Here is a 16,329-nt window from a genome sequence, read left to right as displayed (position 1 = left end):
TACAAACATCTCAAAAAGAAAATATAAATAATATTAATTCAACAAATAATATTAATTAAAAAATATTCATTAATCTCTGAAAAAAAATTCAATTAGCTCCTTCATATTACTTAAATTAAACCACCGTGCCCTTTTCATCATCCACCTTCATCTGATCACCGCCGACCTCGTTGCCATCCTTCCTGCTTCTTCTTCCTTCATGCACCACATCCAGGCTCAGCAACAAGCAGACGACGGCGACGGATGCGGAGAACACGAAAACCGACCCGAAAATCCACAGAAGCAGAGTCAACGCCGCGTAGAACACTCTGCTGCCCAGCAACTGGAACATGTACGCCTTCTCCAACACGTCGCAGGTGAACTCCGAGTCCATGGCGGGCGTGTTGATCAGGAAGCAGACTTGGTTGATGAGATTGATGGAGAGGGAGAAGCAGAGGAAGGCGAACAGGAAGGCGAGGAGGACGGAGACGTACTGGATCGTCGTTGACGGCGCCAGCGGTGAGCGCTCGACGGTGGTGACAAGGGCGGCGAGGCCGGAGCAGAGGACGGCGCAGGTGCTGGCCATCAGCGTCGCGCCCATTATCGTGTTCCGGAAGGTTTGCACCGCCAGGACGTTCTTCTTCTCGTTCTCCTAAAAACAACAGCAAAATGCAACAACTTCTAGTTCAATTTCCATTGCCAATGAACTCAATTGCTCGATCGAGTGTCTCAAATCGGTCAATGCTTACTTTGACGACGGAAAGGACCCAAAGGCGCCGGGCGGCGGAGTGGATTCCGATGGCGGTTCTGAGTGGGTGATATCGGACTTGGTACCACAGCCAAATGTGGTAGGAGATGTGGAGGAGAAGGCTCAAGGGGATCAGAACAAGATCCAAGTAACACTTTCTGCACTCCATTTTGTGATCAGCAGAAACCTGAATCTTCTTCTCCTTCTTCTCTCGATTGCTCTCTTTATTCTTTGGATCGTTTTGGGGTCATGCATGTTGGGAGCTTGTGGTTGTATATATAGAGCAGTGGCTGAACATGCAATTTAAATCAATCCATTCTCAACAAAAACAGAAAACTCACATTGTTATTTTTTTTTTAAAAAAATAGAAATAAAACAAAGATTAGGTGTATGTCATGCCATCGCTCGGTTACATGAGCTACCTTATATTAGTGTTGGAAAACCAAAAGAAACTCAACTCTTTGTTTACTTGCAACATGGAATATTTCCTTATCCTCAACTAGGTTTATCCCTCCTTCTCTTTAGTTTGGCATGATCCTCTCAACTTAGAAAAACCCAAACACAATCGGAAGTAATCTATTTCAACAGACAATCGGCAAGTGGCTTTTTGATATTGATAGTGATGACAATGGGTGAAGTGAAACGTAAATCTATCCTTTTATTATGTTCCCCGCTATATTCGCTTCTTTATGATGGGGAAGTTCGAGATGAGGCTATATATGCATGTTTTAAACGTTATAGACTAAATACAATTTGTAACTCATTGTATTTTGTGAGGAACAAAAGCAACTACCTCAATTGGAGAGGTGAATTGTCATCCTGCATTTTAGGGAAAGTACTTGTGTCCAACTAACGTTCTCAACTTCGAGTTTATATATCGAATAATCGTACGATCACTATCTCAAAATAAGTGTTATAGAATTTTCACCAAGTGAGACGATTTTTCATCAGATGCACCATGTTTATTTTGGTTTATCGGCTATTTACTCGTGGGAATTTGATTTCAGAATTTTCTCAAACAAATCTCCAATAATGACTCTATGTATTACCATCAAATACTTTTAAACATCCTTGATCTTCAGCCGTTTTAGTTTGTAATTGCCCCTAAGTGAATTGGGTAGGTTGGGAAACTCCTGCATGCTCTTTGCTTGGGAATTCAAAGTACTGAAGATGCTTCAAATGACCATCTGCTTTCAGTAAACTCACTGGAAGAACAGAGAGCACCAGGAATCGCAAAGACTCTTAAATCTTTTAGTATCATCTTCAGAGAATCTCGGAAGCCACATGAAGACGATGATAGATCGATCACCATCAATTACAAGGCTACGTAGGTTTTTTCTCTTCCCTAAAGCTTCTGAAGCACTGATAAAATTATTAGAGGTGGAAGAAGGAGATTCCTTTGTCAAAGTTTAGTCTCACATTAAAAGTTTTACTATTGGTTTAGATTATTATACATGCATGTATGATGTAAATAAATATATTGAGAGGAGTTTTCTCTTACGCGTAGGTGTCTAGGGGTGTAAATCTTTCAGAGCCATATAAGGAGACCATGGTCTTTGGGTACTTTCTCAGTTCATCATGACTAACCACCACTGCTTGGTTGTATATGTGTTCTGTCGTTATATTATGGGGAATGAAATTCAGATCATCTTAATTTTTTTTTATTAAATTGGTTTTCAATTTCATTATATAACAGTATTTTATGTTATCATCTGATCCTGTCCGAACCAGGAGTCAACGGACACTGGGCACGTGGCGCTCCCTGCTGGATCCTTGAGTGCTCCGGCGAACCTGCAGCAAAACCGAGCCGGGAGGGGTGTCCTGGCGACGGCCCTCCGACGCTCAAGTCAGGCGAGGAATAACAAAAAGGTGGCCTCAAGATGAAGACTCTTTCATACCTCCGGTGAAGAAATGGAGGCCTTATATAGACCTCTCGGAGAAGCCTGGGCGCGCCAATCAAAGCAACCACCTGCCTTTGACCATGTCCAGGCATGGGTCTGTCAGAAGGGCCATGCCCAAATATGGATCTGGCAGGAAGACATCAATGAGGCCATACTGCTACTGTATCAACCTTTCCATGATGTGACGGCAGGATCCCCCATCGTGCGATCTTGTGTACGGCCTAATCATCAGACATGCTTCTGCCGATATCTCATATCCCGAGCCGAGAGCATAGGCCGCTCGGCCACCTTTGTACCCCCGCCCTTATCTTGGCCGAACGGACAACCCGCTCGGCCCTTTGGCCCCAGCCGAGCGGACTCCCGCTCGGCCCTTCGATCCTCCTGCCTTGGCGTCAGAAACTCAAGCCCCTGGATGGGTTATCTCTAGATCCGCTCGGACCTACTCAGCAGCTCGGCGCGGCCATTAACCGCTTAGTCAGCCCTTCATCGGTCCTCAAGCTGAGACCCTTCAGGAAGTGGGTCCCCCATTCTTATCGCCGGATCACTTGCCTTCCCTTCAAGTCTAGTCGAAGGAGGAAGTGAGTCCGACTGACTGGACTATATGTGTCCGAGCGGGCGGTCGCCGCCTTTCCGTAGCTTATAATATCCCTGGGACCGTTCGGCCCTTCTGCCAAATTCAGCCGCTCGGCTCTTCGTTTTGGTTGTCTTGTCGCTCAACCTGGATGTTTGCTTGTCTAAATCTTCTCGAAAATCACGCAAATCCTCTTCATTAAGCCGAAGCATGCGCGGTATGGGCGCATTAATTGCGCTCGGTGACAGGGCGCCACGTGTCGACCATTGTGTGGCGGCGGCGTCACTTACGATGGGACGCCCCCGTTTGAAATGGACGGTCAGATGATGACCTCGTCTCCCGTGACCTGCATCCGACGGCGGAGGCCGACCGACCTCAGCCGTATAAATCCTCCGTCTCCTTCCTTCGCCGCCTATTCGCTTGCGCGTTGCCTTCTGCCTCTTCCTCTGCCTTGACCTCCGACGATCCAGTTCTTGTTTTTCGGCGGCGATCATCTCATCGGTGATTCTTTCCGCCCGTTTCCTTCCCAGTGAGTCTTCTTCCTTCACTTACTAGGTCTCCTCTGCTCATTTCGCCCCTTTCGTTCCCCTTCCTTCGATTTCTTGCTATTCTTTCGCCTCTCCGAGATGGCAAGCTCCTTCGAACCCGCCACCAACGTTCACGGCCCATGGTATGCGACCATGGAGAGTCGGTTTGATGAAGAGGGCGCTCGGCGCCTTGTTCGGACGTACGGGATCCCAGATGACCATGAAATAGTTGTAGCCGACCCGACTGACCGGCCCCATGACCCCCCGATCGGCACCATTTGTTTTTTTCTAGACCAATTCCAGGGCGGCCTTAGATTTCCTACCCATCCTTTTATTTTAGAGGTTTGTAACTATTTTCGCATCCCGCTCGGCCAACTTGTGCCGAATTCCTTTAGGCTGCTGAGCGGGGTGGTCGTCCTCTTCAAGCTGCACAGTATCCCTCTTGACCCCAAAATATTCCACTTCTTCTTCTATCCCAAACAATCCGAGCCGGGCACTTTTATTTTCCAAAGTAGAATAGGCTTTAAATTTTTTGATAATATGCCGACCTCCAACAAACACTGGAAGGAGTTTTTCTTCTATATCCGACTTCCCGAGCGGCCAGCATTCCGAACCAAATGGCAGACCGCTGTGCCGACTCAGCCGGAGCTCGGCAAGTTCAGAAGCAATCCAGCCTATCTTCATGCGGCGAACTGGTTGTCCGGTCAGCGATACAAGATCGACCAGTTGCTGCTCAAGGGGGTGTTGTATATTTTCGGATTGTCTCCCGTTCGGGCAAATCTCCCCTTCCGCATGAGTAAGGATTCTTTACTCTCTTAGTCTTTTTTGTCTAATTGATTTTAATTTCTTTTACTGCAGCTGAAGTCATGTGGCGCTCCAAGGCTACTGATCATCTGAAGTTGAAGGCCGTGGAGATTGAGGCCGCCACAAAAAAGGAACTCGCCGAGCGGGGTCTTATCCCTAGCCGCCCGGCGGATGTAGGAGAGGGGGGGGGCGCAGTCCGCCCCTGAAACAGAAGCTGCCCCATCCGCTTCAACGGAGGTTGAGGCGGATCCTGTTTCCTCAGCCCCCGCCGAGCTGGGCGTCCCCCAGGTCGGGGATCCACCATTGGAGGTTCGGCGAAAACGTCGAAGAGACTCCAGCCTTCCGCCGACCCAAGAGGGGGAACCACAGGCGCCGATCGGCGTAACTTCGCCTGCTCGCACGCCATCACAGATCGGGACCCCTGCGGCTTCGCCTACCGCACAGCCCTCCGGCTCTCCTCCCCGGACTCGTCGCCGCTTACGTCGGTTGGGCGAAACTTCCACCATAGGGGAGTCCTCGCATCAGGCGGCCGCGACTGAAGAAGCGCCGTCCGGCCATCCGACCATCAAGACTACCCTCCGATTCCCATCGGAGGAATATTTACTGTCCGCCGATCGGCCCTCGAGCCCCGTTCACGAAATAACCTTGACGGGTCCGCTCGCCAAGCTTTTTGAGGACGCGCAGATCCAAGTGGCCCTCATGACGCCCAAGCAGCTCGGCGACAACAACATGTAGCAGGCCACTCAGGTAAATTCATTTTTCTTCCTGTGTCATGCTACTATTTGGTTCCTGACTTCATTATTTCCTTTACAGCGCTGGGCTGAGCAAATCGCCACTAGCCATCGGCTAGCCGAGTTGGAGGATCTCCTGGAAAAACTCCAAGTGTCGGGAGGTCCCACGGCCGAGCGGGAGAAACAAGCTCTTGAGGCCGAACAGAAGAAGACCGCCGATCTGGCTGCAGAGGTAGCCCGACTTGAAGACTTAGTGAAGAAACGTGACGGGGACGTGAAGCGCGCCAGTGGCCGGAAGAGGCGATCGATTGCTGTTCTGGATAAGATGAAAGTTGAAGTCCGGGCGCTAGATCAGCGATCCAAGGATCTGGAGGCCCAGCTGAACGCCGAGCGAGAGGACCGTTCGGCAGAACGCACAAAGGCCGAGGTGGACTTGAAGGCTGTCCAAGATACCTTAACTGCTTCCCGAGCGGCACTCAAAAAATATAAGGAGGGAGAGCCGAACCGCCTAGCAGCAGCGCGCCAAGAATACCTCCGCTCAGAGAGGTTCGGCGTAAAATTCGGTGGCAACGTCTCTTCTACTTTCGCCGAAGCGGTCAAGGTCACCGTGACATACTTGAAGAAAGGTGGCCACCTTCCCGAGGGAATGCATATTCCCGCCTCCGACCTGGCGGCTATGATTGATGATATTCCGGACGCCTTCTTTAATTTTGAAGACCCTGAGTGAGGCGAGTTCTTTCAAGTGCTTTCTGTATTTCATCCGCTCGGCGGATGCAACATTTTTTGTACGTGCCGTTCGGCCTCCTTATGTTCCTTTGCTTGTATTTGTTTGCCCTTCATTGTCTCCTTTTAGTGTGTTGCTGCTTATTCGTAGAATCAGTTGGGCTCCCCATGTTTCCTACCAAACGACTGATCAGGTTAATCGGTAGACTCGTTTTCCTCGAAATCGTTTAACGCTTGGCTACACTGCTTGCATCTAGTGAATGCGAAGTGTTGGCAAGCCGATGACCGATTGGGCCTAATTAATTTAGTACTTGCGAACGCTCGTTATTTGGCGTCCTCAGTTCCGTCCAAGTTCACAGTCGCGAGTTCGGCACTCGATCTTTGACGGAGCTCGATGGCGCGGATATTTATAGCCGATCGGCGCGGCTCTCGATTTAACGACGGTGCTCGTCGACCTTTCGCTCGGACATTTATAGACGTCGGCTCGTCTCTCGATTTTTAACGACGGTGCTCGTCGGCGCGGATGTTTATAGCCGATCGGCGCGGCTCTCGATCTTTAACGACGGTGCTCGTCGGCGCGGATTGTTAGAGTGTATACTAAAAGCCTAGCTTTTGGTATAAACATTTATCTAGAAATAAGAATCACATTGGTCAAATGTCTACATTTATGATAAATGAAGTTGTTCAATTAATTTATATTGTAGATAACATGGTGTGTGGTGTCACACACAGAGGATCATGTTATCAGTACCTTATAAATTATAAACAGTAGCTCACGACCATAATGGAAAGGAACAAACCATTGGAAGGTCGTAGTGTAATTAGGTATTAGTTTATCTTAACTATATAATTACACTAGTACACTTAGAGTGTATTGAGTAGGACCATTAGAGGTCGTTTCTTTTATACTGACTTTATAAAGAAACAAAGACCTCAGTTATTATGGAAGTGTGTGCTCTTAATCCTAATATAATAACAAGCACATATATTTGATATTTATTTCTTTAATTTATCAATGGGTGAGATTTAGTTCGATGAATCAATAAGCCCGATAAGTTGGGAAATGATATCACTTATAGTGTGTGTTGTTGATTATAGAAGGAAACTGTGTCCTAGTGATCTAGGTTGAGAATGTCCCCAAGAGGAGCTCATAAGGATTGTCATGTTAAACCCTGCAGGTGGACATAGTCCGACATGACGATGAAGTTGAGTGGTACTACTCTTGGAGCTAGATATTAATTAAGTGAGTTGTCAGTAACTTACTTAATTAGTGGACATTTGTTATCTTAAACACAGGGAGACTAACACACTCATAATAAGAAGGAGCCCAAAATGTAATTTGGGATTGGTGCGGTAGTTCAATAATAGTTCTTTAGTGGAATGAATTATTATTGATGAAATTAAGTTGTGTGTTCGGGGCGAACACGGGATGCTTAATTTCATCGGGAGACCAAAACCAATTCCTCCTCTCGGTCCCTATCGTAGCCTCTTATTTATAGAGTTCTATACCCACCTATACCCACCTTCTAAACCCACCCAATAGGGGCCGGCCAAGCTAGCTTGGGAACAAGCTAGGGCCGGCCTAGGTATAAAATTGGGTGGCCGGCCCTAGCTTGAACCCAAGCTAGTAGGGCCGGCCAAAATAAATTAAAAAAGAAATTTAATTTTAATTTTTATTATGTGGAAGATATATTTTAAAGAGAATTAAAATTAAAATATCTCTCTTGTAAAAGATCTACAAAAGATTAAAGAAAGAGATTAGATCTCTTTCCTTATTTGAAGATTGGAGAGATGTTTTATTTTTTCTTTAAAAATTATTCACATGTTGATAAAATTAAAATTATAGAAATTTCCTTTTATCAACCATGAAGAGATTTTAAAGAGAAATTTTATTTTTTTAAATTTCCGGAAACAAATTAGGAAGTTTTAATTGTTGATTAAAACTTGTCCTCTTTTTTTTTCCAATGATGTGGCCGGCCACTTGAAATTAATTTGGGAAATTTTATTTTATTTCTCTCAATTAAATCATGTCAAGGAAATTAAGGAAAATTTATTGTAATTAAATTTCCTAATTTGCCTAGGCCAAGGAATATAAAAGAAGGGGTGAGGGTGCCTTCACAAGACACAACATCTATTATTCCTCTCCCTCTTTTGTTCCTTGGTGTGGCCGGCCAATCTCTCCCTCTCTTCCTCTTGTGGTGGCCGAACCCTACCCTTCTATTGGAGCTCTTGTGGTGGTCGGATACTACTCGGAGAAGAAGAAGAAGAAGGAGAGAAAGCTAGCATCTCTTGGAGCTTGGTTAGTATTTTGTTTTTCTTCCTTGGTGAAGCTTCCTCTTTGTTAGCCGAACCTAGCTAGGAGGAGAAGAAGGTGATTGGTGGTTTCTCGTCTCGGAAGATCGTTGCCCACACAACGTCCGAGGTTAGAAGAGGAATACGGTAGAAGATCAAGAGGTTTTTCTACAAGGTATAACTAGTAATTTCTATTTCCGCATCATGCTAGTTATTTATGGAAATAATACCAAATACAAGAGGCTTACGTTCTAGAATTTCGAATATGTTTTTTCGAAGTTGTGTTCTTTTGTTTTCTTTCTTTTCCTTGTGATTTGATTGTTCTCTTTGGTTAACCTAAAGTTATTTTAGGAAATTAAATATTAGCTTTCTATTAAAGATTTTGTCTAGTCGGTGGTGGTTGCTCCCATATCCAAGAAGGCCATGTGCCTCGCCACGTCAGTACTGGGAACCTTTTATGGAAATTAATATTTAATGGAATTAATAACTTAAGGAGACTTGGGTCGAACGTGTTAAGTTCCGCAGGAGATCCAAGTCAAAACCTAAAAGAACAAATAGATTAAGTTTTGGATCAAACGTGTTAAGTTCCGCAGGCGATCCAAAATTTAATTTAAAAGAACACATGGTAGCTAGGAAAAGGTTCAGACCTTTGTACAAAATTTTTGTACAGTGGAACCTATAGGTTTTACGAGTAGCAACCAACAATTGGTATCAGAGCTAGGGTTTTGCCTCTGTGTATTTGGTATTAGTTTAATTATGCACATGCCATACATAATTTAGGCAGGATAATAGTAGGATGTGCTAACTTTGTGGATGCAGGATCCAACTATTATGACTTTTAGTTATTATGTGTGTGATTGGACCCTTGGATATGTCAAGGGCATTTATATGTGTGTGCATGATTGTATTATAAAATACAGCAGGAGCTGTATTTAGTTTTATTAGGATTTTGTTTTTGATCTAGATACATGTACATTCCTTTTATGGAATATAGGATCAAAAATGTAAAATTCTATTTATGTCGCGGATCGAATCTTGCAAAGCGTGGAACCTTCTAAGGACCAGAGGCGCAGCGGAACAAGGAGCGACAGCTAGACCCGGTGGCGGTGGCCAAATATGGCAGCAGCTTGGGATGACAACACACGGAGGACAACTAGAGATAAAAGCCATAATAGTTGAAAATTAGATTTTCTATTTATTGCTTTTATATTGTGCTGTGTGTGCATGTTAGTATACATGACTAGTAGGCTAGCATAGTTAAAATTCCTCGTTTATAAATAACTAAGTGGGAGAGGGATTTTTAAATAAATCCCATGGTCTCCATTACTGGTTTGTAAGTGATGCAAACAAGCTTGCGCGTTGGCTCTGAGTGCCTTCCTCCATAACGGATGAGCTTGTTTGTGGATCACTAGAACAGACTTCCATTTTTGGATGACTATAGGAAGTTAATTAAGAGCGTGTGATCTTCCCCAACGGAAGGGGCATAATTTTATTAATGGACTTAGTGTCAAGTAATGGTATACACTTAGACACATCTAATAGTATCCTCCCCATCGGAGTCACTGCTATTATTTGTGTGACCAAATGAAACCAACTATTAATTTGTCATAAAACTAGGTTGACAAGATAATAAAATTAAAGGGTTAAAACCCTCTTACAAATGATTGATTTTATACGTCCACACTAACGTGGCATACAAAATTAACGGTGTTTGAGATAATTTTATTTGTCATAAAGATACGTTGACAAGATAGTTAATGGGTAAAACCTCCTTTACAAATGTTGAATTTGTATACGTCCACACTAACGTGGCATGCAAAATTCACGGTGTTTGAGGTGTTGGTAAATTTAAATAATATTGTTTGAGGAATCAATGTTATTTTAAATTCAAAGAGTTTTGACCAAATATTTGATCAAAGACAGATCAACTATTAATTTTATTCGTCATAAAGTAAAGTTGACGAGATAATAAAATTAATGAATAAAATCTCCTCTTCGATTTTGTATACACAAAATTCATGGAGATTTTAAGGAGTTGATCTTGACCAAATGTTTTTGTGATTCTTAGGATGTTTGTCAATCCCTAGTAGTCATACTATAGAAAAAGACTTAGTAGTCCCAATTGTAATGATTGGAAATAGGACTTGGACATTAAGGTAGACTGTCTTCTTAGAACTAAGAACAATTTAGGTGTATTTAATTCATTAGTTGAAACATGTCTAGTGGTGTTATCTACCAGAACCTGGAGTGTAGATACAAGATGCCATTAATCATGTCTGCAATTCATTGCAGGGTTCCAGGAAACCCGACAACTAAATGAAAGGTAAATCACCGTACACATGGGCACTACTGTAAAAGTGGTAACTGTTGCAGTGGGAGATGCTTATCCTTTGATAAAAATAAAATATGGATTTTAAGTAATTGTCTTTACGTACCAAGTTTAGAAAGAACCTGATTTCAGTTTCTAAACTATTATAGATATTATGTCTATTTTGATAACAAAGTTGTTATCAAGAAAAATAGGAAAGTTATCTATTCTGGTATGATGGTTGACAATTTATAATCCAATAACTCCCACGATGCAACAAATGGAAATTAGTAACACATCTTCTAATTTTAAGAGAAAGCAACCTTCGGAAATGAACCAATTATATCTTTGGCATCTAAAGCTAGGTTATACTTGAGTAGGATTCATTGATAGCTGATGAACTTTTGGGTTCATTGGTAGTGGAAATCTTTCCAACCTGCGAGTCTTACTTGGAAGAAAAATAACCAAGAAGCTTTTAAGTCCAAGGGGTATGGAGTCAAAGATATGTTGAAATCGGTTCATTCTGATTTGTGTGATCCTATGACTATCCAGACAAGAGGTAGTATTGAATATTTTGTCTAATTTATAGACAACTATTCAAGATACAAATAAATTTACTTAATGTACCGCAAGACTAAGTACTTTGATTAGTTCAAATAGTACAAGGCTGATGCGGAGAAATGTTAAAGTAAAAGTCACTATGGTAAGAACATTGTGGCAAGTACCTCTTGGGAGAATTTAGGAGTCACTTATCAGAAGTAGAGATTCAATCCAAACTAACTGCACCTGGTACACCTCTACAGAATGGTGTAGTAGAAAGAAGGTATAGGACTCTTATGGAAATAAGTAGATTGATGATGAGTTATTTTACCAAATTTGTTTTAAGGATATGCTCTGGAAACGGAAGTGAACGTAGTACCTTCCAAAGTCATAACTCTCTACTCATATAGAATTGCTGAATAGGTGTAAGCCTATTTTGAAGCATATTCGGATTCGGGTAATCCAGCACATATGTTAAAGAGAGATAATGATAAGTTGGATAGTAGTTCACTTGTTTGTAAGTTATCCTAGATAAACAAAAAGTAGGTTTATAGTCTTTAAAATCAGAAGGTCATTGTTAGCATCAATGAATGATTTTAAAAGGACTATATAATGAACCACGTGCTCATAAGTAAATTTGTTCTTAAAGGAAATAATAAAAGACATGTCTAATCTAGTACCATCTGTACAAGATGAGATACCACAAGAAAACTGCAACACGTATCACAAATGATACACAATTGCAGAAAATGCCTTGTCGTAGTAGGAGGGTTGTTAAGCAACCTTAAAAGATTCATGTTTTAGGAGAGTTTTTGAACTCGATCCCTAAAGGACATGAACCTGATCTCCGGACATATGACGAACCACTCCAAGATAAATATGCAGCATCTTGGCAAAGTGTAATGAATAATAGAATTAGAATATATGTATTCTAATAAAATCTGGAAGCTTGTAGAACCACCAAGTGGTGTAAAAGCCTTTGGGTGTAAAAGGTCTATAATAGGAAAAGAGGGATAGACAGGAAGGTTGAAATCTTCAAACCAAGGCTTGATGAAAAAGGAAACTTTTTTCACTGGTAGCCATGCTTAAGTCTATCCGGATTCTTTTATCTATTTGGCAAGTGGATGTCAAGACAACATTCCTTAATGGAAGTCTTGAAGAAAGCATCCATATAAAGCAACCAGAAGGGTTCATTGCAAAGGGCTAAGAGCATCTTGTGTAAAGCTCAATCAGTCTATGGACTGAGGCAAAGCTTCAAGGTTTTGGAACATCCGGTTTATCAAAGTAATTCAGACCTATGGATTTATTTAGTAACCGGATAAGTCTTGTGTATACAAAAGGTGTGATGGAAGCGTGGTGGTATTTCTTGTACTATACGTAGACAACATTTTTGGTAGTTGGAAACAATATCAAAATGTTGTCAGAAGTAAGGGTATGGTTGTCCAAATAATTAGATATAAAGGACTTGGGAGAATGTATATATTCTTGAGATCAAAGTAATAAGGGATCGCAAGAAAAGAATATTTTACTTATCCCAAGCTTCATACATCGGAAAAATCCTTGCTCGTTTTAAAGCATGCAAAACTCCAAGAAAGGTTTCTTACCTTTTCAGGATGGAGTAACTTTATCTAAAGATATGTCTCTGTAGACATTAAAGGAGATAAAGGAAATAAAGGCAATTCGCTTGTCGGAAGCCTAATGAATGCTATGCACGAGATAAGAAATCTGTTTTGCCAAGGGCATAGTTGGCAGATATCAAAGTAACTCTGGACAAGGACAGTGGACTGCAGTAAAGCATATATTGAAGTACCTTAGATGCACTAGAGATTATATGCTAGCTTACAAGGCAGTTAATTTGGTCCTTGTGGGTTGCATGGATTTTGACTTCCAATCGGATAGGGACAATAATAAGTCAACCTCGGGGTTTTGTGTTTACTTTAGGAGGTAAAGTCATAACTATGGAAGAGTGATAAGCATAGGTGTTTTTCTGGACTCCACCATAGAAGTTTAGTATATGGCAAGCCTCTGAGGTAGCCATAAAAGCTGAATGACTCAATAACCTCAAGATAGACTTAGATATGATTTCTGGTTTGTCCAAAGATTATTATAATTTATTGTAATAATATTGGTGCAGTAGCAAACTCGAAGAAACCATAAGTCTATAAAGGCAAGTAAACACAATAGAGCGCAAGTACCACCCAATACGAGAAATCGTATAAACGAGGAGAAGTTGTTGCTGCCTAGAATGCATCAGATGATGACCTATAGATCTTTTCACTAAGGTCCTTAAGGAGAGAGCTTTTGATGGACATGTTGAAGGGTTGGGAATCAGATGTATGGCAGCAGATATGGCAGCTTAGTCTTTTAGTATAAGTGGGAGATTGTTAGAGTGTATACTAAAAGCCTAGCTTTTGGTATAAACATTTATCTAGAAATAAGAATCACATTGGTCAAATGTCTACATTTATGATAAATGAAGTTGTTCAATTAATTTATATTGTAGATAACATGGTGTGTGGTGTCACACACAGAAGATCATGTTATCAGTACCTTATAAATTATAAACAGTAGCTCACGACCATAATGGAAAGGAACAAACCATTGGAAGGTCGTAGTGTAATTAGGTATTAGTTTATCTTAACTATATAATTACACTAGTACACTTAGAGTGTATTGAGTAGGACCATTAGAGGTCGTTTCTTTTATACTGACTTTATAAAGAAACAAAGACCTCAGTTATTATGGAAGTGTGTGCTCTTAATCCTAATATAATAACAAGCACATATATTTGATATTTATTTCTTTAATTTATCAATGGGTGAGATTTAGTTCGATGAATCAATAAGCCCGATAAGTTGGGAAATGATATCACTTATAGTGTGTGTTGTTGATTATAGAAGGAAACTGTGTCCTAGTGATCTAGGTTGAGAATGTCCCCAAGAGGAGCTCATAAGGATTGTCATGTTAAACCCTGCAGGTGGACTTAGTCCGACATGACGATGAAGTTGAGTGGTACTACTCTTGGAGCTAGATATTAATTAAGTGAGTTGTCAGTAACTTACTTAATTAGTGGACATTTGTTATCTTAAACACAGGGAGACTAACATACTCATAATAAGAAGGAGCCCAAAATGTAATTTGGGATTGGTGCGGTAGTTCAATAATAGTTCTTTAGTGGAATGAATTATTATTGATGAAATTAAGTTGTGTGTTCGGGGCGAACACGGGATGCTTAATTTCATCGGGAGACCAAAACCAATTCCTCCTCTCGGTCCCTATCGTAGCCTCTTATTTATAGAGTTCTATACCCACCTATACCCACCTTCTAAACCCACCCAATAGGGGCCGGCCAAGCTAGCTTGGGAACAAGCTAGGGCCGGCCTAGGTATAATAGCTTGAACCCAAGCTAGTAGGGCCGGCCAAAATAAATTAAAAAAGAAATTTAATTTTAATTTTTATTATGTGGAAGATATATTTTAAAGAGAATTAAAATTAAAATATCTCTCTTGTAAAAGATCTACAAAAGATTAAAGAAAGAGATTAGATCTCTTTCCTTATTTGTAGATTGGAGAGATGTTTTATTTTTTGTTTAAAAATTATTCACATGTTGATAAAATTAAAATTATAGAAATTTCCTTTTATCAACCATGAAGAGATTTTAAAGAGAAATTTTATTTTTTAAAATTTCCGGAAACAAATTAGGAAGTTTTAATTGTTGATTAAAACTTGTCCTCTTTTGTTATCCAATGATGGCCGGCCACTTGAAATTAATTTGGGAAATTTTATTTTATTTCTCTCAATTAAATCATGTCAAGGAAATTAAGGAAAATTTATTGTAATTAAATTTCCTAATTTACCTAGGCCAAGGAATATAAAGAAGGGTGAGTGTGCCTTCACAAGACACAACATCTATTATTCCTCTCCCTCTTTTGTTCCTTGGTGTGGCGGCCAATCTCTCCCTCTCTTCCTCTTGTGGTGGCCGAACCTACCCTTCTATTGGAGCTCTTGTGGTGGTGATACTACTCGGAGAAGAAGAAGAAGAAGGAGAGAAAGCTAGCATCTTTGGAGCTTGGTTAGTATTTTGTTTTCTTCCTTGGTGAAGCTTCCTCTTTGTTGGCCGAACCTAGCTAGGAGGAGAAGAAGGTGATTGGTGGTTTCTCGTCTCGGAGATCGTTGCCACACAACGTCCGAGGTTAGAAGAGGAATACGGTAGAAGATCAAGAGGTTTTTCTACAAGGTATAACTAGTAATTTCTATTTCCGCATCATGCTAGTTATTTATGGAAATAATACCAAATACAAGAGGCTTACGTTCTAGAATTTCGAATATGTTTTTTCGAAGTTGTGTTCTTTTGTTTCTTTCTTTTCCTTGTGATTTGATTGTTCTCTTTGGTTAATCTAAAGTTATTTTAGGAAATTAAATATTAGCTTTCTATTAAAGATTTTGTCTAGTCGGTGGTGGTTGCTCCCATATCCAAGAAGGCCATGTGCCTCGCCACGTCAGTACTGGGAACCTTTTATGGAAATTAATATTTAATGGAATTAATAACTTAAGGAGACTTGGGTCGAACGTGTTAAGTTCCGCAGGCGATCCAAAATTTAATTTAAAAGAACACATGGTAGCTAGGAAAAGGTTCAGACCTTTGTACAAAATTTTTGTACAGTGGAACCTATAGGTTTTCCGAGTAGCAACCAACAATTGGTATCAGAGCTAGGGTTTTGCCTCTGTGTATTTGGTATTAGTTTAATTATGCACATGCCATACATAATTTAGGCAGGATAATAGTAGGATGTGCTAACTTTGTGGATGCAGGATCCAACTATTATGACTTTTAGTTATTATGTGTGTGATTGGACCCTTGGACATGTCAAGGGCATTTATATGTGTGTGCATGATTGTATTAAAATACAGCAGGAGCTGTATTTAGTTTTATTAGGATTTTATTTTTGATCTAGATACATGTACATTCCTTTTATGGAATATAGGATCAAAATGTAAAATTCTATTTATGTCGCGGATCGAATCTTGCAAAGCGTGGAACCTTCTAAGGACCAGAGGCGCAGCGGAACAAGGAGCAAGATGGATGCGACAGCTAGACCCGGTGGCGGTGGTCAAATATGGCAGCAGCTTGGGATGACAACACACGGAGGACAACTAGAGATAAAAGCCATAATAGTTGAAAATTAGATTTTCTATTTATTGCTT

General features: G+C 41.2%; 1 protein-coding gene across 1 annotated transcript; it reads right to left on the bottom strand.

Annotated features, from left to right (window-relative positions):
• Positions 1-115: 115 nt before the first annotated feature.
• On the bottom strand, positions 116-896 carry LOC122055160. The gene is made up of 2 exons (XM_042616544.1): positions 729-896; positions 116-631 (listed from the first exon to the last, which is right to left on the bottom strand). The coding sequence occupies exons 1-2, from the start codon at positions 894-896 to the stop codon at positions 116-118; spliced, it is 684 nt and encodes a 227-aa protein (XP_042472478.1).
• Between the last annotated feature and the right edge of the window lie 15,433 nt (positions 897-16,329).

The sequence above is a fragment of the Zingiber officinale genome, chromosome 3B, assembly GCF_018446385.1.
Source record: "Zingiber officinale cultivar Zhangliang chromosome 3B, Zo_v1.1, whole genome shotgun sequence".
In the NCBI taxonomy this organism is placed as follows: Eukaryota; Viridiplantae; Streptophyta; class Magnoliopsida; order Zingiberales; family Zingiberaceae; genus Zingiber; species Zingiber officinale.
The sequence above is the reverse complement of the archived record's forward strand: the minus strand, read 5'-3'. Positions and strand labels throughout refer to the sequence as shown.

Excerpts from the sequence above, each read along its gene's own strand:
- LOC122055160 (XM_042616544.1), bottom strand. The coding sequence starts at position 896 with ATGGAGTGCAGAAAGTGTTACTTGGATCTTGTTCTGATCCCCTTGAGC. Across the intron at positions 632-728 it reads GGGTCCTTTCCGTCGTCAAA|GAGAACGAGAAGAAGAACGT; the intron begins GTAAGCATTGAC and ends TGTTGTTTTTAG.